The sequence below is a fragment of the Pieris napi genome, chromosome Z, assembly GCF_905475465.1.
Source record: "Pieris napi chromosome Z, ilPieNapi1.2, whole genome shotgun sequence".
NCBI classification, from domain to species: Eukaryota; Metazoa; Arthropoda; class Insecta; order Lepidoptera; family Pieridae; genus Pieris; species Pieris napi.
In genome coordinates this window covers 8,760,341-8,787,522 of record NC_062259.1, presented here as the reverse complement: position 1 = coordinate 8,787,522, position 27,182 = coordinate 8,760,341, and the positions used below count along the sequence as shown (strand labels likewise).

General features: G+C 32.4%; 1 protein-coding gene across 3 annotated transcripts; it reads right to left on the bottom strand.

Annotated features, from left to right (window-relative positions):
* Positions 1-344: 344 nt before the first annotated feature.
* LOC125062356 (roquin-1-like) lies at positions 345-26,188 on the bottom strand. 3 transcript variants are annotated; one of them, XM_047668218.1, is made up of 19 exons: positions 26,055-26,188; positions 24,816-24,978; positions 23,236-23,422; positions 22,755-22,915; positions 22,105-22,242; positions 21,561-21,668; positions 20,513-20,634; positions 19,196-19,407; positions 18,602-18,760; positions 8,948-9,086; positions 8,781-8,819; positions 7,921-8,129; positions 6,871-7,123; positions 6,445-6,695; positions 6,008-6,232; positions 5,685-5,773; positions 4,631-4,705; positions 2,946-3,053; positions 345-2,564 (listed from the first exon to the last, which is right to left on the bottom strand). In XM_047668218.1, exons 2-19 carry the CDS (start codon positions 24,975-24,977, stop codon positions 2,499-2,501), a joined length of 2,703 nt encoding a protein of 900 aa, XP_047524174.1. In that variant the 5' UTR covers position 24,978; positions 26,055-26,188; the 3' UTR covers positions 345-2,498. The 3 variants fall into 3 exon arrangements, with proteins under 3 accessions (XP_047524174.1, XP_047524173.1, XP_047524175.1); XM_047668217.1 differs by having other exon boundaries at positions 346-2,564; positions 6,008-6,250; XM_047668219.1 differs by lacking the exon at positions 8,781-8,819 and having other exon boundaries at positions 346-2,564; positions 6,008-6,250.
* Positions 26,189-27,182: the final 994 nt, after the last annotated feature.

Below are 27,182 nucleotides of genomic sequence, written 5' to 3'. Positions count from 1 at the left end.
ATATTTGTTACATATAAAATAACAATAATCTTTGAAAATATTACTCCTCATATTACACTAGGAATATTTGAAAAATCATCAAAATTTCGGAAATTTCATATATTTTTTATCATAATATTTTTATTTGTTTGATATTTTTAAAACTTTCCTCTCCAAGATCAAGGAATAAATTACAAAAAATACTCGAATTTGTCCAACTGTGTTCGAGTTTAAGGCTTCACAACATTATTGCGTTTCATTTTTATTTATAAAGGTTAAAAATGTTTTCTTTAACTGACTAAACAAAATGTTTGGAAATATTTTTTAAAAAACAAGATAAAATAATAGGAGGTCAAATAATACAGTTTGTATTTAAAAAAATCTTTTATTTTTAACATTTACTAGTTAGGGCGCGTCAAGTGACACTCATAAATAGACATGTAGTTTAAATAAATACGTGAACTCAATATGATCCTACGCATTTTTTAACAAATGCAAAGATGATCTAGAGGTTTGCACCTCTCATTACCCCTACAAAATATCACTGAAAGATACAAGCCGACGCCGAAAATTATTCTTATTATGTATTATAAAATTATCTAACAATAATTTTTCAACAAACATCACATCATCGAAACAATTAATTAAACGGTTTTAATATAAAAATGTCTAAAACAAATCATTCACGAATAATAAGGGCTCCCACTGAATAACAAAATTGACAATCAATTAAAATTCTTATAATTATATGAAAGAATAATAGAAAGCTCTTTCGTCTTATATACATGAGTTTCAATAGCAAATATCTAAGAGGCATAGCATAGCATAAATCCATTACACTACTATAACATATTGCACTATGGATAGTCAAACCATAAAAAAGCCAGCTGAGATCATTGACAAGATTCCTGACAGTTTATATTTTTTGATAAAATTAATTATAAAAATTCGCATCACCGACACTGGTATCAAAATAAAATTATATACAAAGCGGCGTCGTGTTGAATCTCCCAGCTATCTATATTACAGCCTTAAATAATTACACCTCTAAATAGACATACACTGTGTAACTAAAACCCCACAACAGTAATACAATTGTCCGTCATCCGAATGCTTCAGTGTCGGCGTCATCAAAATATTACGTTACTGGGGTTTTGTTATACACTGTAGATAAGTAAAATATTATTTATCACCAGCCTTAAGTATTTCCACGACGTACGAACATCATGATTTCCCTTTACGTTTTGTGATTTTAACAATTTTTCCAAGAACGCATTTACGAAATTTTTAAACTACTCCATCTCCCATAGTTCCTCATCGAGCCCTCTTCTGATATAGAATAGAAAAGAACAGGTTTACCACGCCAATCATAAATATAATGTAGTTAAAGTTCATAGACATTAATTTCAAGACTACTCTTACGACGATCATTTCTTCTACATATTTAGTTAGTACATATTTGAAATAGTAGACACATAAATTGACATCAATAGATATATATTTTGACGATCATCTCGATCAACACCGATTGAACAACAACAACTAATCAATAATTTAATACTATTCAACATTTGTAATTTTTAAGTATAAGTGTGAATAGTGATCAAATTACATAACCTACATCTGAATATTTATCAGTATTTACTTGGATACGATTAATATATTGTCTACAAGCCAAATGGCGACTTTATTTCATTTGAATAAGTGTAAAAGTATAGAAAATCGAAGACTAATTTAGGCCAAAATGGAAGTTTAGCTTAAGTAAGAAAAAGCTATTCAAACTAAATTGAAACAAATGCTCTTCCACGTTTTTTAACTTATCGCTGCACAAACTGAAAAACTGTTAAACATTTTTACAAGTGAACTTTACAAGTTACATGTGGTGATAAAACAATTTTACAATCAACAAGTGACCGTGACAATCACATAACATTTTCTTAATATATTAACAAATAACAAATTTTGAGCACGTCTAAAAAATGAATGTTTGTATGCAATTTATGATTTCATATTCCAAAAGTCAACAAATTGGACGGCTTTTAAATTTCTTACAAAAGATTTTGAATCGCAACAATACATGTAATAAAATTCACGTCTTCAAGTTTATACTCAGATCAAATAATAAAGGTAGAGGTCGAATTTTGGAAGTAGAGACAACAGAATTATAGCAGAAATTATACAAATCTGATTACAACCCTATTTAATGATTACATTAATATTTTAATACATTTAAATATTATACTCTGTATTCCAGCCGCTGTAATCCTTTGTTTTTAAATCTAAGTATTAATATGCTTAATTAATACCAACGTGGAATAATGGGTGACAAACCTGATACACTTCAGTATTTTAACGAGAATTACAAGAGGGCGCATAATAATAAACTTAAGTTTTTGGATGTAGGATTGAGTATAAATAAAACTATAAAAATAAACGAAATAGAAAAAAGATGAACTTTAACAAATGCAATTCTTAACTAAAAGGTTGAAACGAAACAATACATTGCACCTGTAAAACATTTAAAATATTTTAAACTCGGTATCCATACGACGTTCGAGGGCCATCAATTCCTCCTCCAACTTGTGCTGGAAAAATAAATAAGATTAAAAAAAATTTTTTTAAGAAAAATTACTTAAGAAAAATTTCGAATAACCTAAAAAAATCCAAAATTATCTTTTATTTAAAAGAAATTGGTGTACGACTATTTATTTCATTTACTTTTTAAGGATGACAATGATTTCAACTAAGTGATAAGGGGTCCACCCTAAAAAATATATTTTTTCGACAATATTTTTTGTTTTTATTTTTTTATGATACATCATACAAAAATACATATAAACCTTAATTTTCACCCCTATACGATCAACCCCTATTTTTATTGAACTAAAAAATGTTTCCTAGAAATATACATGGTAAAACAATGTTTGTCGAGTTAGCTAGTATGTATGTATATTTCTACTTTATACCTCGTCAGATTCGTCTGACGGATTGAGGGGTGGAGGGGGTGCCGCAGGCCTCTCCGGCAACTGAACGGTTCGATCGGCGCCCACAGCCCGCCTGTTCCTTGACATCATCTGAAATAGCAATACTCTAAATAAATCAGCCCTTCTATCTTGCTTTATTATTTTGACGTGATAACGTCTTTAAAATCGTTTTAGTCGGGTGACATGTTCAGAAACTTGTGTCACACCAAAACCTCACGAGCGCGATCGCAGGTATAACGAGAGAGAGACGGACCGATCTTCCGTCTCATCTCGAGCGCTGCCAGTCATTCCGTGAATGTATGAAGAAAAATGTATATCATAGTCGAATAAGTAAACTTGTCATTTTACACCCGAAATTTATCATCAAAAGTGTGATGTAAAACGATAGATGTAATTTAAAATTTGAAAAAATTGTTATCTTCATTAATTCCTTACTTCCCAAAAACTTATATCACCAATAAGACGTTATCACGTAAACATCTCGATCATAAACCTACTTTACAAACAACCAATATTTTTTTTTTCAATCAAATAAAGAAAGAAAGAAAGAAAAAACTTTATTATGCACAATATACAAGATATTTAGATAAAGTAAAGTGCACTGGCCCCCACACTAGGATTCCCTGTGTTGTGGGCAGCCAGTCTCTTCCTTTTGACATGAAAACAGTATTTTAAAAGTTATATTAATTATTTCTACACATTTATATTAAAACTATTTTTGTACAATAAGAATATTTTCAGTATCAGAATACGACAGGTTAACAAGATATCGTTTGAGATGTTTAGTAAATGTATGTAATGTGATTTTTTAAATGTTAGTGATAATTTTGTATTTAATGAAGTGGTTAAAGATGAAAGGGCCTTGGAAGGAGAAAAAGCGTTGGGCGAAGAAAGTGCGCCAAAAAGAAAGTTTTTAAAATAACAGCTCAATTCATCGCTTACGTATTCACCGATTAGTTAGCAATTAAGATTTTTATTTATTCAATAACATACCAATAATATAAAGAGAAATGAATACATTTTTAATATCAAATAATAGAATTTACAATACCTAATATTAGAATAAAATTATTCTTATCACCTCCATTACATTCGTTCGGCATTATTCTTCAAAATCTAATTTTAATAAACATTAAATATTTTCTCTCTCATCTCTTCGTTTTGGTAAGTCATACTTTATTTGATTTTAAAATAAATATTTCACTTTTTAAATATTATTTCACGCTTAATTTAGTTTGCTCGTTGCACTTTGTTTGTTTATTGAAGTGAAACTTCTTTATCGGGGTTGGAAAAAAATTTAGTGTAACATTTTTTCGTTACGCGTCACGTTTTTCGGTTACGCGCCATGTTCCTTTTTGAAGTCAAACTTCTTTATCGGCGTTGGAAAAAAATTTACCGTCACATTATTTATTATTAATTATTTATTATTCGACACTTAATATTTTAATGACAATTAAATTCCTAACATATCTTCCTTTTAGAGGACGGACCCTCTAAGTATCAGAAATCTAAACTTTTAGATTTGTATAAATATGAACAACACTTCAAGATTAGTTTGCCACTCAAGTTTCACTTCTGACATGTGTACTTTGTAAACACACACTTTTTTTTTTAAATCAGATACAATAAAGTGTAGATAAATAATAAAATACAAATTTAGTACTCACTGGTTCTGGTTGTGGATTGACAGCCTCAACTGGTGGGCTTCGCCACGGCAATACCGGCTCATCAAATTCAAACGCCTGGAAATATTTTTCTTATATAAAATACAATTTAACAGATAACGTGTTTAATCTATAAAGTCTGCGAGATTGACTCAATAACGATTGCTGTAAATCACTTGAAACGATATGTTAATGTTAACTCGTCGCATTTTATATTAGTCCATAGATTTAAATTTATAATTATTAATTTTATTCTTCATCGTAATGAACTAAACTAAATGAAAGCCCTAACCGATACATCGATTAGCTGCCTTCACTCTTATTCTCAGCTTGTCTCAGCTCATCCGCGCATTGTCTTTATCTGGTCAGAACAACGGGTAGGCAATCGACCCCGACTTCTTCTACCATTAGGGAGAGTTCGTGTATTACGTAACGCAATTTTTGGAGATTATTGACCCCCCCGCCCCCATGTAACTCGCCGTAACGTTTTTCAGTACCCAAGTACAGTACTGTACTCGAGTATAGTAAAACGTTTCGTGACCACCTAGTGACTCCTTAGTTACTATTATGTGGTCTAAGTCGAAAATAATATTAACAATAACGCGTAATTCAATCCCCGCCCCGCATCGTAACGTTTTACAAAATGACTCCCCTCCCAAAATTCGTTACGTAATACTTGAACGCTCCCTTACCAACTTGCCGCGAGTATTTGGTTCTCTTAACAATATGGCCAAAGTACCATAAATGATGGTCGACAGTCTTGTGGTGATTTTTAGTTGGTTGAGAATTGAGTTATTCTTTTCACTGTCCATGATATTCGCAACATTCTCCTCCAACACCACATCTCGAATGCCTCTATCTTTTTTCGGTTCGCTGCACGAATTGACCAGGACTCTGATCCGTATATTTATAGTTTTCAAAAACAGTTATTTTTGTTCCATTGCTTTAATTTTAACTAAAATACTTTATTATATCTCTTTTAAACTGTGAGCCATGTTAATGAAGTGTAATTAATTTTATAAAGAATCCGAAATTAACGCGTAAATAAATATATTACCGATGAACGGAGCCATTGCGATTCAGCGCGGCGTTCATGGGGTCTTGGCGGGAAGCCTGGTGGGTCGCGGTAGTCTGTCGGGATTGTCACTGTATAATGGATACACAAAATTTTAAATACAGTACCTTCAATATTTTTTAAAAACAACACGGATTGGATAATTATCGTAATGTTTTTTTTAAATTAATTACATATTTATTAGAACAGAATGTAATTAAACAGTCAATTTTTTTTTAATTATTTTAAAATCATCATAAGCTACTTAAGTTATTTATTAAATTTCTGCGACTACATGTGAAGTGATAAAATAAAAATATACTAACTATTATTAAAAGGATAGTTAGGATCCTGAGGCGCTTGAAAATCCTGTGCCGGTCCAACTGAGATTGGCCCGTGTCTAACCGGTGTTGGTCCATGCCCAACCGGGGTTGGCCCGTGTCCAACCGGGGTTTGCCCGTGTCCAACCGAGGTTGGCCCGTGTCCAATCGGGGTTTGGCCGTGTCCAACCGGGGTTTGCCCGTGTCCAACCGGGGTTTGCCCGTGTCCAACTGGATAATTGTCAAGATCTATAAAACATTAATATCCATTAGATGTTGCTTAAGCAAAAGATAAGATAAAAGAAAAGGTTTACAACTGTGTCGATGTCAACAAGCTTAGTAGGCACAGAAGGCCGATCACCTAATTATTTTAATAATCAACAGAAATATCTGCGCCTTGAAGAAATAATTAAGAAACCCACAATAATCAATTAATCACTTACTAGTATCGTAAGAATATATTGACTCCTGGGACACTGGTATGTAGGAATATTCGCTTATTGGTGCAGTCGAAACGGGACCTTGGTATTGAGGAAAGTTCATGGCATCTGGGCCCTCGTAAAAATTTGGGCTTTCATCAGTGACGACCGTAAGCAGACCGGGGTAGTTCCCATAATAGGGCCTGTCTGGCACGGGCATCAAGAGGTTATTAGGATTGATCGCAATCGGATTGATAAGCATGCCTCCGCCGTATCTGTAAACGTATGGGTTATGTAAATTTATAGGGCATATAAAACTAAACGTCAATAGTTTTCAGCGTTATAGTATGGTAAATGTGTACACATGTCACGCCTATTGGACTAACGTTATTTCTTATTTTCCTGGATTTCGAATGGAGCTATGTTCAAGGGCCACGGAATATTACTTACCCAGAAGAATCAGAAACGTAGACGTCCCCTAAACCAAGACCGGTATATGCACCTGGACCCTGATTGCCTGTTCCGGGAACAGTAAATGGCGCACCAGGTGCACCAATGGGATTCTCTCGGCCCATTACCCTTTCCATATTATTCCTCATGGCTATTTGTGGATTAAGACACGGTTCCCCACTGCCGTCGCGTATGCGTTCATCTCTCTCTGGTGTACGCATCATTGGTGCAGATGGTTGCATGCCAAGCACATCTATAACAAAATTAATGGATCTACAGTGTATACTCTTTATAAGGAATTTCAAGGTTTCAGGTTTTTGTTATAGGGACGGTATAGGAAAAAAATTTAACCAATTACAATAATATCTAATTTTATTACTCTCAATAGGTAAACACATAAAATATAACGCTTTTCGTTTACTGGCCATTTTGATAGTTTCAAAGTTTGTTTATGATAATACACGATAGGTGATGGTGGAGCGTTTAGTAACTGAGACCAAAATTTCTTACAGGCAATGCTAAGAATATTGGCACACGTGTTAATGCAATTAACAATAACAAAGGCGAGACGGCTGTCCTCAGGTGTCTTTCTTACATATTTCGGCACCTCAAAAGGTTACTTTTGTAAGCTGATTACAAAAACAATTACACTTAAATATGTTGTTGATGTCTAAATATGAAAATATTTCTTCGTTCGCTGTTGCGTAATAAGAGTGAACTAATGTGTGGATTTTGTGTTAAACCAAACAGGTGTATCTATTTTTACGTAATAGACAGTTTTTCGTTATAGCGAATGACGTTATATAGAGTTTACACTGTATTAAAAAACTAGTATAAAACCCCGATACAACGAGACAGATTTATTTGATTTGTACTTAGTTGTTTGCCTCCTATGCCAGTTTCAATAGATTTATAGAAACTATGGGCACAGTATATGCTAAAAATAATCTGTGTTAACATGACTAAAGTCACAAAAGGCAGGACAGTTTCTCGTAAATGTTGTGTCTCAATTAATACAAAATATTTGTATAGATAGCACTATGTACTTACTTCGGGATTGGTATAATGGGTCCGGATGACGCAAAAGTACGCCTCCCTGAGATGTATTTGGTTGCATGTTGGGAGGAAACTGGTTTTGACTGCTAACTGGAAATGGCGGGGAACGTGTTGCGTTCGGAGCAAACATTGGTTGGGGGGTAATGAAGGGGGGAAGGCTTCCATTGTTTAAGGGATGTCCCACAGGCGGAGGGTTGTTGTATCTGGAAAATAAAAAAGATTACTTAATAAAATATATAATACAAGAAACGCTAAAGTAAAACATAAATCACAATATGATAACCGGACGGTAGTTGTTTCCTTTAAGATCCGCGCTTTAATATAGTGACATTATTTAAATTACTTTCATTAAACCTAATCTTTCAGCATCATATTAGAAACCAGACTCCTAGTAGATTTTAATTCTTCACAAATAAAAAATGACATTTTGTATATTAATACGTAATATTCAATTATAACATTAAACACATGGACACATATTGTAATAAAAGTGAAATTAGTAAGAATAAAGCTGGTTTTAACACATTTTGACTGCTACCTACCATTCTCATACAGTTCTTTACACAAAAGCACATTGAAAGCCATAAATAATATACGAGTATACTCAACTGAATCAAATTTATTACACATTTATTTTAGCTTTACAAATTAATATTTCTTTGGGATAAGGATTTTGAGCCATGTAAAGATAATCCATGAGAGGAAACAGTAGTAATATGCACACAAAGTCACGTGGCATTAAAACTAAAGTTTCGAACCCAAAACAGGGAACCAATAAAATGATAACCTTCAAACATAACAACAGCCAACAACACCATCAATAAACAATGTCATTCCATTTTGTTTAAACTCACCTAATCGGATAAGTTGGAACCGGTGCGTGTATTTGGAACCTTTTTGGTAAATAATACTTTTATAAGTAATATATCTTATTTGAAATAATAATAATCTAATATTTTATTTGAAATCTGTTAATACATGATGAAACGATAATTAAAATAAAATGTGGCATGGAACTTACCTGTCCAAATCGTTGTCGTCGAAATGGAGTAAATTGCAATTATTGCCGCGAGGGCACGTTGACCTAAGGTCAGAATCCCTGCAGGCAGAGATCATAAACCGTTGAGGAGGTGAGGCCCCACCTGGAGGGGTCTGCTGGCCTAGAATGAAAATTAATTACTCATTACTCACTTCATTACTAATTCTCTATTAAATAGTATTAGATGCATTGTAATATAGTATATATACAAAATGTAGTATAATAAACTAATTTATTAAACTGCTCGCCTTCGAACCTCAGAACTAAAAGAAAGATTTATACGGAAGACAGTGTCTAGTGTTACCACCAATGATTTTCAGTAATTTGCTATATCAGTACCGGGTAGCATAAATTTGAATTTTTCAACAATTAATTCTAGAAATATTGTTAAGTACCTACTTATACAGGGTGGCCAAAAAGTCTTGGATCGAAGATGTAGATATTTTCGAATTTTAATATGGATTCGTAAAAAAAGTAAATTTTCTTATAAAAACGCAAAATAAATTAGAACTCTGCAGAGCTTAGAGACCTCCCGTAGAACATTTTTTGCAGCTGATGACCTCATCTATACTCCTCACAAATAGGGGATTTGTGTTTGATCCATGACTCTTTGACCACCCTGTACAAGAGTACGATAGTGTCATCTTGGGCCGTGGCGCGTCTATATTTATTTTTATCTATCAAACAATAATTAGCAAAATCGATATTAAGAAATGAACCTAAAAAATATATCGTTTGTAAGTCAGTGCCATCTGTTGGAAATTAACATTATCAACTCTTACATCTATACTAATATTATAAAGAGGAAAATTTTGATTTTTTTGTTTGTTTGAAATGAATAGGCTCCGAAACTACTGGACCGATTTCAAAAACTCTTTCACCGTTGGCAAGCTACACTATTTCCGAGTGACACAGGCTAGTTTCAATTTCAAAAAAAATAGGGATGCTTACTAAAACTTGAATAATCTAACCCAAGGTGTAAAAAAATAAACAAAAATCTTCCTTAAATCCCGTGCGCTGCGAAAACTATTAATGATAGAACAAAATGATGTATTACAATTTTTCAGGACACATCACTATGTATAAAAAATGTCGCGACAGCATGTCTCTATCTTTTATAGATATGTCACAATAAGGGTCCGTTTATTATTTTTTTTTATTAAAATACCACCGCTAGAAAAGGCTCTTTATTCGTACCTAGGTATTGATCCTTATCAAAATAATTACCAACGTTTCACATAAGCTACAATTTAATGGCATAACCACCAAAAAAACATGGTGGATTGGTGTTCTCCTGCCTTTTCTCTTGAATAGTTTACTACAATGTTATATATCAAAAATCTTAGCCACAGCAACGCTTGGCCGAGTCTACTAGTTCAAAATAACGAAAAGTTATCTTGTTTGTGTTTATTGTGATTTAAAATGAGAAATATTTGATCTTGACAATAAATCTCGAAACGCTTATTTTGTTTAAAAATCATGCCAGACTCTTATGTTCTTTCTTTTCATCGACTTAAAACACATCAAAGATGGATTTTTATAATTGATAATTTAATTTGTACAAGTGAATTAGGATCTGAGCCACAACCTGAACCATCGAAGAGTAAAATGGGATAGCTAGCTACCCTATTCTAATAACTGATTGATAATATAATTATGTCGAAGATAAACTCATCACCAAGTTGTTTGTGGAAAAGGCCGGCCCACTGGGGATGCCACGTAAAAAAAACGCGCCTACAAACTCTACCTCAAAGGTGGTGGGGAAAAGAGTCAGTATAAACCAGTAAAATTGTTTGAATTCAACCAAAATTTTCGAAATTCTGTTTAAAATAAACGAGAGATCATAAAATTAAAGTAAAAATGTTGTTTTGACCGGCTTGTAACAGCGTTTCCAATTAACGAAATCTAAAAAAAATATAGAGAAAAATCTTCAGAAAGATATATACACAATTTTTCTGACATAATGTTTTAAAAAATCAAAAGAAAAAAAGTTATTAAGCAAAGAAGGAATTTTTTTCACTTTTTTACTTATAACATTTGAATTTATGATAAAAAGACACACAGACATAATTGTAGGCAAAGCGATTTGCTACAAAATAAGTCTTCACAAATTTTTTGTGCGATGGATACTTTAGGAGATATAGTCAAAAACGTGTTTTCAGCCCTTTTTCCAAGATGGCGGTCGGGGGACAAGGGTGCCAACCCCACAAACTTGGGTTTAAGCTTGTATTGACCCCCCCTACATATGCCACAAATAAAATTGCGTCCTCTAACAAATGTTCAGTTTGGCCCTCAAATTGTAACATTTCAATGGACTCGTTACGGCAATCGTTTGTAATGTATATTATTTCTAGGAAACTTTTATAGTTCACTAAAAATAACTATCTACAATAATAAAAAATAGGGGTTGATCGTAGAGGAGTTAAAATTAGGGGCTGTCTGTATTTTTGTATGCTGTATCATAACAAAATAAAAACAAAAAATGTTTTCAATTTTTTTTTTTGTGTGGACACCCCTTATCACTTAGGGGTTTGAAAGATAGTTGCCGATTCTCAGTCTTACTGAATATACATAAAAAATTTCATAAGAATCGGTTGAGCCGATTCGGAGGAGTATGGGAACGCACATTGTGACACGAGCATTTTATATATTAGATATATAAATAACGAGAAACAATGAGCCGATCATATATTTACTTTATTAATTCAATCGCAGTCTTTATTATTACGAAAATAATTCCTGTAGCGAAGTAAAGTATATTTACCTATCACTTGTAGTCTAGTCGACAAGTTGAAAATGGAACAAATTAGAGATACTGCTCTTAAAATTATGTGCGATAGCTCATTGGATCCAGAATGACGTCTAGAAAAATGTGCTAAAAGCGTGTATTAGCACATAAAAAATTGCAAAAGTTATAGACCATTAAAGATTTTAAAAAAATGGCATTTAGTTTTTTGCCAATATTTAATAAACTATTAATATTTTTCCAATAAAAAACTCCGGACTTCCAGAACTCTATCTCCATTATTTATAATGTTAATTTAACACTGAAAATAGGTCTGCGGGTGACATTTTTAGGATTCGCGCGTGGCGTCAAAAGCGACTACGGCACATTAATTAATTTATTTAAGGTATTGAATTTTTTTTTTAAATTTGAAAAAATTATGGTGTGTTCTGAACACTATAATTAATTTATTCCCGTTGAAAATTTTACTTAAAGTTAATTTTTCAACAAGTTAAATAATTGTTAACTAACGAAATTTTCTCGAACGACCGTCTTAATTGTAAGTGAAAAAAAATGTTTAAATAATGGTCGTAAAAATATTTCGCTTCGTAGAGCTTTTCTTACATACATACTTAACAAGATCGTGCCATAAAAGTTAAAAAAATATTTATACTTTGTTTATAACAATTTTTTTACTTTAACAAAAACTTAAAAATCCATGTAATGATGTTAAAAAAAATTTTTTCTTTCTAAATCATCATATAATCGTTTTTTTATTAATACAAGATATTTATTGATTTGCAAAAAAAAAATTCCAGCCATTTGTTGATAAATTTTTTTTAAACAAATTGATTAAATCAATATTTTAAAAAAAAAATTTAACGCAACTTTATTACATTAAAAATTTTATGATTTTTAAAAAAAATTTTTTTCCTTAATAACAATTTTTAATTGTTTATAATCGTTTTTTTTTAATTTTCTATTGTTTAAATAATTAGTTAAGAAATTTTTTTTGTTAATACTTTGTTATATATGGTTGTTTTTGTTAATTTTAGAAATTTTAGAAAAAAAATAAACAAAAGTTGAATATTTGTTTATAACAAATTGGTAAGTTAATAAACAATAGAATTGTTGATTTAAAAAAAAAAATTTTCTGTTACTTTATAGAAGAATGTCAATTATGATTTTTAGGAAAAAAAAATTCTTAACTAATTATTTAAACAATAGAAAATTAAAAAAAAACGATTATAAACAATTAGAAATTGTTATTAAGGAAAAATTCTTTTTTCAGAATCTTTATTTGAAATTTCTTAAATATTAATAGTTTATTAAATATTGTCAAAAAACTAAATGCCATTTTTTTTTTCATCTTTAATGGTCTATAACTTTTGCAATTTTTTATGTGCTAATACACGCTTTTAGCACATTTTTCTAGACGTCATTCCGGATCCAATGAGCTATCACACATAATTTTAAGAGCAGTATCTCTATTTTGTTCCATTTTCAACTTGTCGACTAGACTATTGACGTTAATTATTATTATTATCATTTCTTACTTATGGTGGCTTGAGTCAAAGATTAATCTAGATGTACACTAATTACACAAAACGTTACGAGCAAGATAATATTTATACTTGTAGTTGTTACGGAATATTAATGTTTTTTTTTAATTTATTTATTTAAAATTTTAATTAAAATGAAAAAAATATTTTAAGGTCACATTTAACGCACACCATCACGGAATGAGCCTTTCATTGAATGTTAATACACTTAAAGTCAGGTTGGTGAGGAAGATATACTAGGACAGTTAAATAAAATGAGTATGACGCAATTATCTTTTATTAAATGACATTTTATTTTGCGACAGTCGCATTTCAGATTAATCCTTTAAAAAAACATAAACGTATCACTAACATGTACATATCTATCATTGCCACCCCTTGGATGTTCCAAAAAACAGCTCATTATCTCATCTGCGGATGGAATCGCCTTTATTTTCTTCAGAGTTGGAGATGACGTTCTCAACCAAGTCACTGACTGTTTTTCGTTTCCGGGTAGTAATGGTGAAGCCATATTTCGTTCAACAATCGATCCAAAATCAATCATGATCTTGCTTTCTAAAATTCTCAGTCTGAGTCAAAAAGCACTTTTTTTCATAAACAAATGGTTGTGTATAATGTAGACACTTCATATAAAACTTTTTCACTTCTGCTATAAAATAAACAATAACACATGACGAGCCGCCTAGACAATGTTTTCAACTTTGTTCAGTCACTACCGACGTAAGGCGACCCGTGCAAGACGTGCACTAAGCACTTCAAAGCGAAAGCGTAGAATATGGAGAAGCATGAACCCCTAATGTTGCTCTGCCTGATTCACAAGCGCCGTGGTTTTATTTTATCCATTTTTAAGAACACGTTCCGACATCACTCACAATGTGTGACACAAACAAATAACTTCGTTAGTTGACACCTAGATGACGCTTAACTGTATAAAATTAAAAAATATAAATACATACATAGTCGCTTATCTATATATATCAGGTAGTAGTCTTCATATGACTTGTATTATTTACTTGAATATATTAAGACTGTCGCTCGTTCGTTGTAATTTGTTCTGAACTGGCCCCGACCAGATTTGAAATAAAATGCGTTTATTATTGAAGTGAAACTTCTTTATCGGGGTTGGAAAAAAATTTAGTGTAACATTTTTCGGTTACGCGTCACATATTTCGGTTACGCGTCACATGTTTCGGTTACGCGTCACATTTGACCGTTACGCGCGTCTTTTTCTCGTCCCTACCACGGTTGATTCGAAGAGATTCTAAACCATTAATAACAAAAATTTATAATAACTATAACAATGATACTAAATATTATATTACAATTTATGAAATTCTGTAATAATCTTAGTGGTAATAAGGTAAAATGAAATAATTGTATTATTTGTATTCAAGTCTGTGATATTAAAAGCCTTTTGTTAAACTTTATCTAATTTAACTTTATTTAACCAATTTCTGTAAAGTTAGTTGCATATAGATAATTTTTCGAAAAATAAGGTCATAAAGAAGTTTCACTTCTAACGTGTGTACACTAGTACACGCACATTTTTTTATTTGAACCAGTGGCGCCACAATCTTTTATGGATTTTTCTTCAGAATACATATTTTAATCAGGTTTTTATATATATGCATGCCCTTTATACTCACTCGTCGTCGGTGTTTGGGATGAAGACATGACTGCCTCCTCACGTTGTTACCACAAATGACAAATGTTATTAAGCAGAGAAAATCACTGGTGCCGGGGTTTAAACTCACGATCTCAAGGGTTGAGAGTAGTTCACTTAACTAGGCCAACTAATAGGCCTATTATATATAAATGTTTATTACATGTATGCACACCATATTAACATCATCGTGAAATAAACTTTTAGCAAGGGAGATGTTAAAGTTCGTTTAAAGTTCTAGCCGCATTTTAATAACATTGCTCACTTTAAATTTTCACTGTTAATTGGTAATGTTCAAGGCATCACTCATCTATGTATTTTTTTCTTCGTATATTATACACACTTATTTTTCGGCTATTTTTAGTTCACTTTAAAGCACTTATCATTTTTAAAAAAAAAAAATACGTCTTATATAAATTGTTTTAAACTAACTCACACATTATTTCTCTCAAAATATATTATCAAACTACCACAAATCAAAGAATCCTTCTGCGCACAATCAATCAATACCAAGGTTCCCAAGGATTAAAGCGCGAACTTCAAATGCGAACAATTGAAATCCTATTTTTTTTAAATAAGTCTGCTTTTATGTTAAATAATAATCTTATTAATTATACGTTTTTTTTATTGGATCGGCTGGCAGGAAGGAAGTCCTTCCTCCCCCAAATTAACGTAAACTTGCATTATTATTGATCCGCGCGAAACGTGCGCTTCGACGATAACGTTCCTTTTTTTAACGTTCATAAGTGTACGTTGTGTTACCTACGTGAATAAATGATTTTTGACTTTTATATCGATTTATAATAATTATTTGATATATCTAACTAAAAAAATATTAAAACAAATGAAAATAATATTTAAATTTTTAAGTAACTCTGCTTCAATATTTATTTATTTTAAGTTTTTACTGCGTCACACGAAACGAATGTACCGATGCTCGAACTGCGCAGACGTGCGACCCGGGCCGAAGCTAACTAATTAGACCTTCAATGACACCCACCTTTGTGTAACTTATTGACGTCTGGCAATTTTTTTTATACCTATACTCGTTTTGTAAAATAAAAAAACTATATAATAATATAATATATTAACTATATACTTTCTATATATTTATAAATATGGCCCATCGAATAAATCATTATTATGATAATGATATTAATGATTAATTTTAAATTATGTACACAACACTAAAACGATTTAAAATAAACAAATAAAACTATATAATTTATATAGGTCAACAAGAAAGAATCAGGGCACTAATGTATATATCGATTGACCGACATAGGTTCCGATAAATAATATAAAAATTAAATTTCCATTATTCCATAGACTTACGGCTCATGTTCTACCTGTTGATAAGGAAACCGACAGCTCCACCGTTTGTTTTTGTTTACCCCAAAGCCAAAGCCACCACATACATACCTATAAGCACCTAACTTCTTCGACGATACTATCAATAACAAATAATGCAAACATATTACCGTGACGTGAGGGCTGATATCGCCGCATCTTGAGGCCGTAGAGTAATTATCCGCGAATAAATTACTAACAGATAGCAACAGGCTGTTTACAGGTCAGCCGGATTCGCGCCAATGGCTGTTAGTTACGCAGCCGCATCCTTGGGATGCAGAACGCATGATTGAAAACTATGCACTAGGCAAAGCTCGCGGCACTATCTATGACATTTATTTTATAAACTCTTTATAACGAATTTTAAGGGACCGATCATTTTTTCCCTATAGGGACGACCCAAATTTAACCAATTACAATAATTTCTAATTTTATTACTATCAATAGGTAAATTATTCTAAATACATATAAAACATAACGCTTTCCTTTTACTGGCCAATTTGACAGTTTTAAAGTTTGTTTACGACTGATAATACACGATAGGTGATGGTGGTGCGTTTAGTAACTGAGACCAAAGTTTCCTACAGGTAATGTAATCTAAGAATAATGGCACACGTGTTATAGCAATTAACAATAACAAAGGCGAGACGGCTGTTTATGACCTCAGGTGTCTTAGAAATTTCGGCACCTCAAAAGGTTAGTTTTGTAAGCTTAAGTATGTTGTTGATGTCTAAATATAAAAATATTTCTGCGTTATAAAGAGTGAATTAATGTATGGGTTTTATGTTGAACCAAACAAATGTAACAAATTTTTACGTTATAGACAGTTTGTTGTTATAAAGAGTTTACACTGAATCTGACTGATTTCGTATATGTCAAATAATATTGTTTAGTGATATGTTTAATGATACCGCCATTAATTCAAAGTACCTTAATGTACACCTATAGGTATTTTATATATAAATATTTTCCACAAGTTTTAATAAAATTATAATTAATGAATTTATTAATGTAGAGTTCAGAGATCTGATGTTTTATAAATTTCTATGTTTATCTTCGAAAATACAAAGTTTTCGTTAAATTTAGTATGATGTACAAACGGTTAAAACTTTCAATTTTAATATACGTAAATATCGGCAGGTTTACAATGCCTGCAATATCAAAGAGCAGAATCATTTGATAAGGACGCTAAGGGTTAGTTTTGCATGGCAGAGTCGTTTTAAAGGATGGAAGAAAAACTGCATAAAAGCTGCGCTACAGGTGGCGCTACTTTCGAAAAATTAACGTCCGTATATCTTCTATTGATTTATATCCACTAGTATATACATGCTATATACTTTAGATGTGTATACTTCCGGAGTTTTGTATAATGTTGGTAGCAATAAGTAATCAATAAACTTATTTATAGCTTGACCTAACCTGCATCCGGCCCGGGCGAATTTTATTTTATTCCTTATAAGCAATTGACGTATCATGTAAGTATTGATAAACCTTAGGTAAGGAGGACTTTTAACAAGATTATATTGTTTGTAATATTAGTGCATATATTTTACACGAGAATCATGTGAACTATTTAACAAACCTTGTTTCAGCAATTAAATTCCAACGTAATTAACCACGACTTTCATCTTTCTTTAAACCTAAGCGATTTAACACTCAGTATATTTCAGGTTCGAGTTCGGAGCGAGCAGTTAGTGCATTAGTATATAATATCATTTTGTGATCGCCAAGCGGAATTAAAACAACAAATTTCAGTATTTAAAAAAATCTTTTTTCATACAAGTGTAATCAAGGTAAAACTTTTTTCATTGAATATTATTTCAGGTAACATCTTTGAAAAAACAACACATGCAGCAGTTTATCGCACCAGCACATTCGCATTTATCAAACCAAGACAATCGCACCGCTATGGCTTATATTATGCAAAAAACGCTCAGCTAAATAATACTTTGTTTGGATATATTTTTTAGAATGCAGTGATGACTGAAGCGCATCCTTAGTGTTTTATATATATAATCATTTTTAACTTAATATTGCTCAGTGAATTCAGTGAAAACTAAAAAGAAACGAGCCTTAAGGAGTCGCACGCTGAAGCTACTAGGCAGAGACCGCTCTAGCGCTTGGTGCACAACTTTTGAGCAATTAACATGTAATATGGAGTTGAGGATTAGTTGGTAAAACACATTTTCTATAGCAATGAAATTGGCGCATTAGCTTTGATTAATATTCTACTGACAACAAATAAAACGCTCTAGGATTACATCTATAGTTCTATAAACTAGACTAGATAAATTTCTACTACTACTAATATATTTGAAATTTTAGAATCCACTTACTTGTATGGATATCAGGCTTTTCTTGAATAAGGTGTTTTTGGTTATGATTGGCATCTCTCCCTGTAGACTGTTGTTGCAAATAGCTAACAAGTCCTGAGACAACATCTTTTACAGCAGTCAAGATATCTCCTAACGCTTGCCAAGATGGACAATTTGCATCTATATAAAACAGTATACATTTATTTATCGATTAGGCTCTTTTTTATTTTTTGTTTATTAGATAAGAATATTTGTTACAAATTAAAATTATATTAAAAGGCTTGGCTGTCTATTAACAATGATTGAATAAACTATGTTTGTGCAGTAAAATTTTTGACCATTGCTGGCAATTAATTTGATTTATGTATAAATGTTAGGGTACGCTTGACCGAAACATATTGTGCATTTGCTTAACATTATTATCTCTTTACTTGTTATATTCAATTCCTAGAAAACAGTTGATAATTAGAGTCAGTATCATAGCCAAAATTACCACAAACACAAGTAATCTGCTCTATTAATAGACCGCCTCTGTAGCTTAGAGGATCGATCAAGGCTTGTATTCCCCGCCTGCATATTAGGTTTAAAACAAAAAAGCAATAACCTAATACCTACCTAGACTAGGGTCAATATTGGCAAGTCTATCAAGAGGTAAGCTCATGACGACCGATTGGCTTGGGTCTCCGGATCTTTGGAGAGCGATGAATAATTCCTGCACAGATTGTGCAAAGGACTGGGGCGTTTGCAACTTGTCGATTATGCTTTGCATGTGGGACTTGTGAGATGTATCACCATATAATAAGGCACTCCATTGGTCTGGCGCGATCCTATACAAACAAATACATGTTAATCTATACCAATATTGTAGAGTCTATGTGGAAAGAGAACGGTCGTGGGATTTGAGGTTGTAGCAGTGCTAAATTAGCTATTTTATATTGTTACCCTACTAAAGTTTAACTGTGCTTGATATTAAAAAATTAAAGGTAATACATATAAAAAAAAATAAAGGTTTAGAACAACATACTGGTTATATTGAGCAAAATCAAAGGCTCCGGCTGAATTCTATTGTTTGATTTTTAATAAAAATGTCATCGGCTGTTATGACTGTCGGTTTTTACAACCAAATATGAGTAGGCTCTTCGATGTCAAAGATTTTGATTGTATGTTAATTCGGATATCGACCACACCGATTCTCTTTTCACAGACTCTCAAGCTGAAGCGGTTGGTTTTAAGCGCTTATTTCCGCCGGTAATTGTATTTAACAAAAAGGACCTCTACCACCGAAATAAGCGGGAAAAACAATTAGTTACTCTATATCATGAAAAAGGATGCTGGTAGACTTTGGAGATTACTATATACAATTCACCGGAGCCATTGATGTATTACTAACCACTTTCATGTATTTTGAGAAACTGATTCCCTGTTTAGCCACACTGAGTCGTTCATTATTTTTAGTGCTCAATAACTAAGCTTTATACTCTTAGTTACATACGATATATATGTTAACGTAAAATTGTAAACACGAAAGATTGTGAACCTCAGCTTACTGCTTACAATTTAACGTATTATTATTCGGTAGATTGTACTACACTAACTTAGTTATCATTCAAACTTCTTTGGTCAATTACAGATTAATTTTACTTTCCAACAATTTCATATAACTACCGAATAATTATACGTTAAATTGTAAGCAGTTCGTTGAGGTTCACAATCTGTCGACAGTTTATAATCTCGCGAGATAGATTACAATCTAACGGTGTTTACAATTTTACGGTGACATATATTCTCCAATACTATAGCGATTTCTATTAGAAAAAAGAATATATCCTCGTCTTTTTATATATTAAGTTAAGCGTTTTGTTATTTACAGCTGCAAAGTGGTTAAAAGATATCGATATCTTTTTGATTTACCTAACTTAAATTGATTAATACCTTAGGCCCGCTTCAGTAGCTATTTGTACAATTTGCGCGTCGTGTTCTCTACGCAACGTTTCGTACGTCCGAAATTCCTCTTTTAGTTGCATCAATGAAGAATCGCACTCTCGTTTCGAGACCTGTTAAGTATTCATTATAAACATCGATATCCTAAACGAAAATGATATTTTTTTGGTAAACATATGAATAAATGAAAATAAAAAAATCAAATAGCTAATGATACTAAATTTTAAATTACTTTGATGGGTGATTTTGTATCAGTATTGAAGATTGGGTAAAATATTTCTACAACTAAAACATTTTTCATGTTTCATGATTAGGGAGCGTTCAAGTATTAGTTAATTACGTAACGAATTTTGGGAAGGGGGGGTCAATTTGTAAAACGTTACGATGCGGGGCGGGGGAAATTATCGTTATTGTTAGTATTATTTTCGACTTTCCACCTCATAATGGTAATTTTTAGGTATTTAAAGGGGGTGGTCACGAAACGTTTTACTATTGGGTACAGAAAAACGTTACGGCGCATTACATGCGGGGGGGGGGGGGCAATAATCTCCAAAAATTGCGTGACGTAATACTTGAACGCTCCCTTAGCCTGTGATGTTTTTAGAAATGTGAGTTTAAACTATAACTGTTGAAGATTTTAAACATCTATATACAGGCAGTTATATATTTTCTAGTTCATATAGGCCATATTAGCCAAAATTCTAAGAAAATACTAAAAATGGCGCCTATTCACTCAATGGGGGTAAAAAAAAAATAAAAAAAAATAAAAAATTATAATTAATAATATGCTACAAATTTATTAGCATTTATTAATAATATTGTTTCAATGTGTTTATATAAACCTGTGATACATGAACTCTATAGATGATTTACAAAGGAATAAATCATAATATTACAATTAAACAATTCTTGTTCAAGAAATATTCTTACAGTCTACGCCCTAGACACAAATTTGTATGGAAATAGAGATTTTTACATTTTAATTCTACAATACCCGGTCATACGGCAAGATACCTTATCCATATCCCCAAGTATATACCTTAAAACACGATGCTCTATATAAAAGTTGAACCACATGGCCTATACTCGTTTTTGACGCTTGGGGGAAATCTCTCTCAAGTCTTTGAACAACGAACATAACAAGAACCTGAAAAAAAAATTGAATTTAACAGTAACAATATATAAGAAAATAATAGAAATAAACTTGACTCCTCTCCAGAGTTTCCACAGTATATTTAACGGGGTAAGTTTATCTGTTTTAAATTTGACAATGTATTACGGTAAAATATATCTGTGAAATAAAATTGTTTTACAAGAATACACTCTGCTATTACACACTAAAGGCCGATTTACATTATCTTAGTGTTTAGGAGAGTGCTTTAGTACAACTTGAAAGGCAAGTTCTTTAGCGTAGCGTTTACTAAAGCAAGTAGCGTTTACATGTTTCAACTAAAGTACTATCCTAAAGCACTCTCCTAAACACTAAGATAATGTATATCGGTCTTAAGCCACAGAAGGGATTTCTGGTTAATTATTTAATATTTGTCGGGATTTTTGTAGAAAAAATATTAATGAAGACTCACTTTTCGAGATAATGGCGATCCATCTTCGAGGGCTAATAAAACCAACTTCAACACTTCCTCTTGCATTGCCGGTCCTAAGAATTGACATCCTCTCGCTCGTACTGCAGCCCATAAATTAGCACTCAGCTGCTGAGGATTCTGAAAATAACATTTTTAATTATTAAACAGATTTTGTACAGGAACATAGAAATACCTTATCATTCCTCTTTTATATTGTCGCTGACATCACCTAGTAGACACAAACATGAACCAAGATACTATTTTTTATATATTTAGATATTTTTAAAGGCAAGAATTAGAGTCGACACTAAGCGGTAGACTTATGTGAAACAAATTTTGGATTTGACACAGCGCCAACATCTGGAGGCAGTTTCTCTGATTTGTTAATGTTTAATACAGTCACGGGCATATTTTTTTCTTTCTGTTATATGTTTGAAGTTAAACCTGTTGAGTGAGCCGTGTTGGTACAGTACCTTAATCCTGAGGTTGTGCAGGCCCGTTCTTGTATGATGAAATCATCGTAAGAAAACGTTGTCTTAAACCCAAAAAATCAATGTAAACTACAGTTTGACTACTTGCCTGACAAATTAAACAAATTAGAAGTAATATAAGTAATGCTGATCGAGAAGCTAGTGAATTATAATGATTACCTGATGTTGCAGTATAAGTTCTGTAACAGATCTTTCCCCAAGCGAACGTGCAGCCCGCGCTGCCCTTCCACGCCCTTCTTCATCAGTAATAGCACACTGGAGTAAGGTCACTAACTTTCTTTGCATAGGCCGCGAAAGGCGATTGCCTGCCGTATTGTTAGCTGAAATATTTTTTTAAAAATTTACCTAAGTATGTCTACTAAATATACTTACGTAAATTTTAAATTGAGAGCCTACAAATGGTAGTAAATAATAGAAACCCTTTTCCGGTGTCTCTGGTTTTCGTTGTTTATTCATCGTCATTATAACTTTTTCAATAAAAAAATGGGTGTAACTACTTATGTATTAAACTATCATGTTTTCTCATCTGTGTATGTGTAGTAATTTAATGATTGATAGAAAAACAAAATAATGAATATACAGAGCAGAGCGCACGCATTTATTTTCCTTAATACTGTATAAATTCAATAAGACAAATTACCACAAATTTTTAGGTACACTGCAAGTTGTTCAAGGCATGTGACAATGATATCATAGGCTTGGCGATCAGTCTCAGGTAAAGCTTGTATGCATGGTGGATGATTGGGCTTGGGGGGTGGTGGATATCCAGCCAACTGTAATAATGCCGTGTTCACAGGCAATTCCTCAGGGTCGCCCTGAATTACAGTCTGAAAAGATAACAATGGTCTAATTAATCCAAAGTTTGCCTCAGTGACTCTACCAGTGTTTGGTCTACTGTGTTTATTTAAAGGTTTTGAGTAAAAAAATTTGGAAAATACAATGTCAAAATGCTTTTATTTTGGGAGGTACCAACCAATATTACCTCTACAATTTTATACTACGTATCTATTTCATAAACATTGCAATCTGTATATCATAGAAATTTTAATCAATGATAATATGCAAACTATATTATTGGTATGTAAATTTTTAACATAAAAAAATGTATGTTAAGGTGGGAACTGAACAACGTTACGAGGTGTAATGTAACACGTTACACAACGAGCATTCCTGCAGTCAGTACGCGTCGCACGTCGCGAGTGATCATGATTATGATTTTCTATAAATTGTGTCTTTTTTAAGTACTTTTGGTCCAATTAAATTCACGAGTTGTTCAAAATCGATCGGAGACATGCGTACAAAGTTTTTATACTGTCCAGTAATCATTTGGCTATCAATGTCAAACCTCCACATACGGCTCTGTTTTTTAAATAAGTTTATGTCCAGCAACGTTTTTTCTTCTTCTTAATTTGGATGAAACAATAATTAAGTAGAATCAAAGATACCAACGCGTCCTCGCTGTCGGCCATCTCGTGAACACTGGCGGCGAAAGCGGAGCACAGAGTTTTGACGAGCATGTTACGCCGATTTTAAAACACAGCGTAACATGCTCGATGCGTAACACGCTCGATGCGAATGCTACATTACTAACGTTGTTCAGTTCCCACCTTTAAATTATTTTATTTAATTCTAATAAGTAACATATGATGGGAATTATTTTTATAATGTCATAAATAAATAATAATACTAAGATTTAACTTCTAGAAATTAGAATTTTAAGTTATAAGTTATTATTTATAAAGTCATAGTCAATACATATATTATAATCATCTGTATTATTTTGACTGTTATTTCGCTCTATACACTATAAAATAATATTTGGCACTACAAAACATTAAAAAACAATAATTATGATCCAACAATTGCATGAATTTATAAATAAGATATAGCTATAAACACTCATCATTACTGGGTACCTATTAGAGCTCTACAATATGACCTTGTCTTCTAGAGTACAGGTCATCTCATTGTTACCTTTTAAGGCCAAATTTACATTGATTGCATTTAAATGCTTACTATTTTATGCACCTCAAAATGAAGAGAGCAGTCCAATACTATTCAGGCTTTGTAATACTCTGGGTGTTCTTTGTTCCACATATGGATCATAAATCAAGAAATCAATAGCCAGTAAATTATTATAATTAATTTATTGTGTTTTAAGCATTAAGTTAAAATAATTATGTATTGTATAAAGAAGAAAAAAGAAAGTGTATTAATTACCTGATCAAATGGACAATGTTTTCTATTTAGCTGTTTAAGACAATGTTCGCATAGTGTGTGGCCACAGCCAAGACTAACTGGGCTACGTGGTGATAGGCCATATTCTCTGAAACACACTGGACAATTGAGGTAGTCCGTCCAATGTGGCGCCTGGATGGGCATTCTGTAAATAGAAGTTTATTTTATGATTTACTTTAAGTTTAAGTTTAGTTGCAGTTTTACCTAATTTGTTTATGTATTGTTTTCATATTTATTAAGCTAATTAATACATAGTGATAGCAACTATATGGTTTGCTAAACAGATTCTGATTATAAGATATATTATATATTTAAGCAAAATAATACTATTTAGTTCTTATTTAACTAATACATATTTAAAGGGATGTAAGGTAAAACATAGTGTGGAATTTGTGTTTTAAAGTTAGAATATAAGAAGGTAAAGCAATGCAAAAACTTTAATCCTAAGGATGTTTCCTTGAAGGATCCTGTTTTTAAAAGTTTCTTAAAATTCTATTTCTTCATTAGCAATGTTAAAATTTTAAAATTTTAACAGTCCTCAAAAGGATCATAATTTGAACTAAGTTGTTTAAGTAAGAGTAAGTTTTAAGTTTATTGTAAAATAAGTATAAAAGTTTTATTAAATTTTTGTGTACATCTAGTACAAAAACAATTTAAAATTCTATCCTCTCTAGCTTAATTTTGCATTTATATGTTCAGGAAAAGAATAAAAGGATAATATTTATATGTGGTTAAACTAGCAAATAGTTTCACCACATATAATTAAAATTTCAATTCATGCAAATGTAGGTTATGTTTTTAGATATAATGTTTATACTGATCAAGAGACTTTGACGAATTTTATTATAGACATAGATAAGACATTGAATGACATATAAAGTTGTGAACAAATAAAATGTGTTAATGTAAATTAATTTGTAAAATTGGCAGACTTAGGTAACTTGATACCAAACAAGGATTAAAGTATGTTTTGTGTTTATTTCTAGATATAGCAATTCTAAGCGCGCATTAGCATAAGCATTGTCAGTATCAGTTCAGGTTCAAAATAGATCAAATAGTGATAAAGGAAATAAGGACCATATTATTCTAACAATATGACATGCCAAATTTGCCACCTGGGCAGTCAAAATGGTAGCAATAATGAGCGAATGAGCAGGATGCGTATACAAATGTGACATCACATTTAATTTAAACATTGTAGGTAGGAAAATTTTAAAATACCTTTATAATTAAAAGAACACTCATCACAAATTCATCACATTTATCTTGTAGGTACCGACTTCAAATGTTTCAAATTATGATCCGTCATCAGTCAGTAGTCACACCGCCATAGAGAATATTTGACATTAAGTTAAAATATAATTTATTTCTATCTGACAACAATTTCATGTAGCAGAAACTGGACTACAGATAAGATTAAAAAACGAGACTGAGCGCAACAATGAACAATCTACGTATACATGATTCCCGTCCCCAAAAATGTATTGGATTTTAACATAATATGGGACTTGGGAGGCATAGTTCGCGCCGATGATAGGTATTAGGTTCGTACTAAGTCTAGTTTCTGAATCTCACAATAAGAATTGTTTCAGGGGTCCAGATCGACAAAAACAGTATCAAGTATGTGATATCCTTAACATATTAGAGCGCGGCCACACGAGTGGTGCCGCAACGTCATCCTACATACAAATTACTATTCCATGTCACACGACGCGTTGCGCCGGAGTTCTGACTTGCGGGCCGAGGCGGGGAGGGCTAAAATATATTGCCACACCGCAAAGCCCGTCTGGCACCCTATAGCTCGACGTAATTGCGGACTGCGGTGCGGCGTCGCACCGCACCGTTACCGCATCATGTGGCCGCGCTCTTAGGTATATATTCCGGTGACATAAATATAACAGATAAAAAGTACCGTATTAGGATCGAAAGCCGAAATAAAGGCCCTTAACCAAATTGTATGCCAAGCATCACGAGTCATCCTAAGTAAAGCTATAAATATTTTGACAGCATCGTTTGTGCACATCACCAAATTATCTTTGGCTATGAAGCCTGGTACTCTGATTCACTGTAAAGGCGGCCGCAGTGCAGAGCTGCCTGACGTCCATCCAAATGGAATACTTTTTTACCATTCATGGGACGATTTTGGACGACGACTACTCCATTCGGATTAATGGACGTATCGTCAGTGGCCGCCTTAATATTCGCCCCGGGATGGTCCTTCACACTTTGGATTTATGTCGGAAGTAGGTCGGATATAATTTTGAATATAACGCGCACATATGACTGATTCCCATAGGTTATACAAAAACCGTATTCCATTACGGTTATGGGATGTCTTTTTCATTTCGA

What these genes read in the sequence shown, in the direction of transcription:
- LOC125062356 (XM_047668217.1), bottom strand. Translation starts at nt 24,977, where the DNA reads ATGCCCATCCAGGCGCCACATTGGACGGACTACCTCAATTGTCCAGTG. An exon ending in CAATATTGACCCTAGTCTAG is followed by an intron (nt 18,761 to 19,195) that starts GTAGGTATTAGG and finishes TGTTTTATATAG; the next exon opens with ATGCAAATTGTCCATCTTGG. An exon ending in CCCATTATACCAATCCCGAA is followed by an intron (nt 7,124 to 7,920) that starts GTAAGTACATAG and finishes ATTTTGTTATAG; the next exon opens with ATGTGCTTGGCATGCAACCA.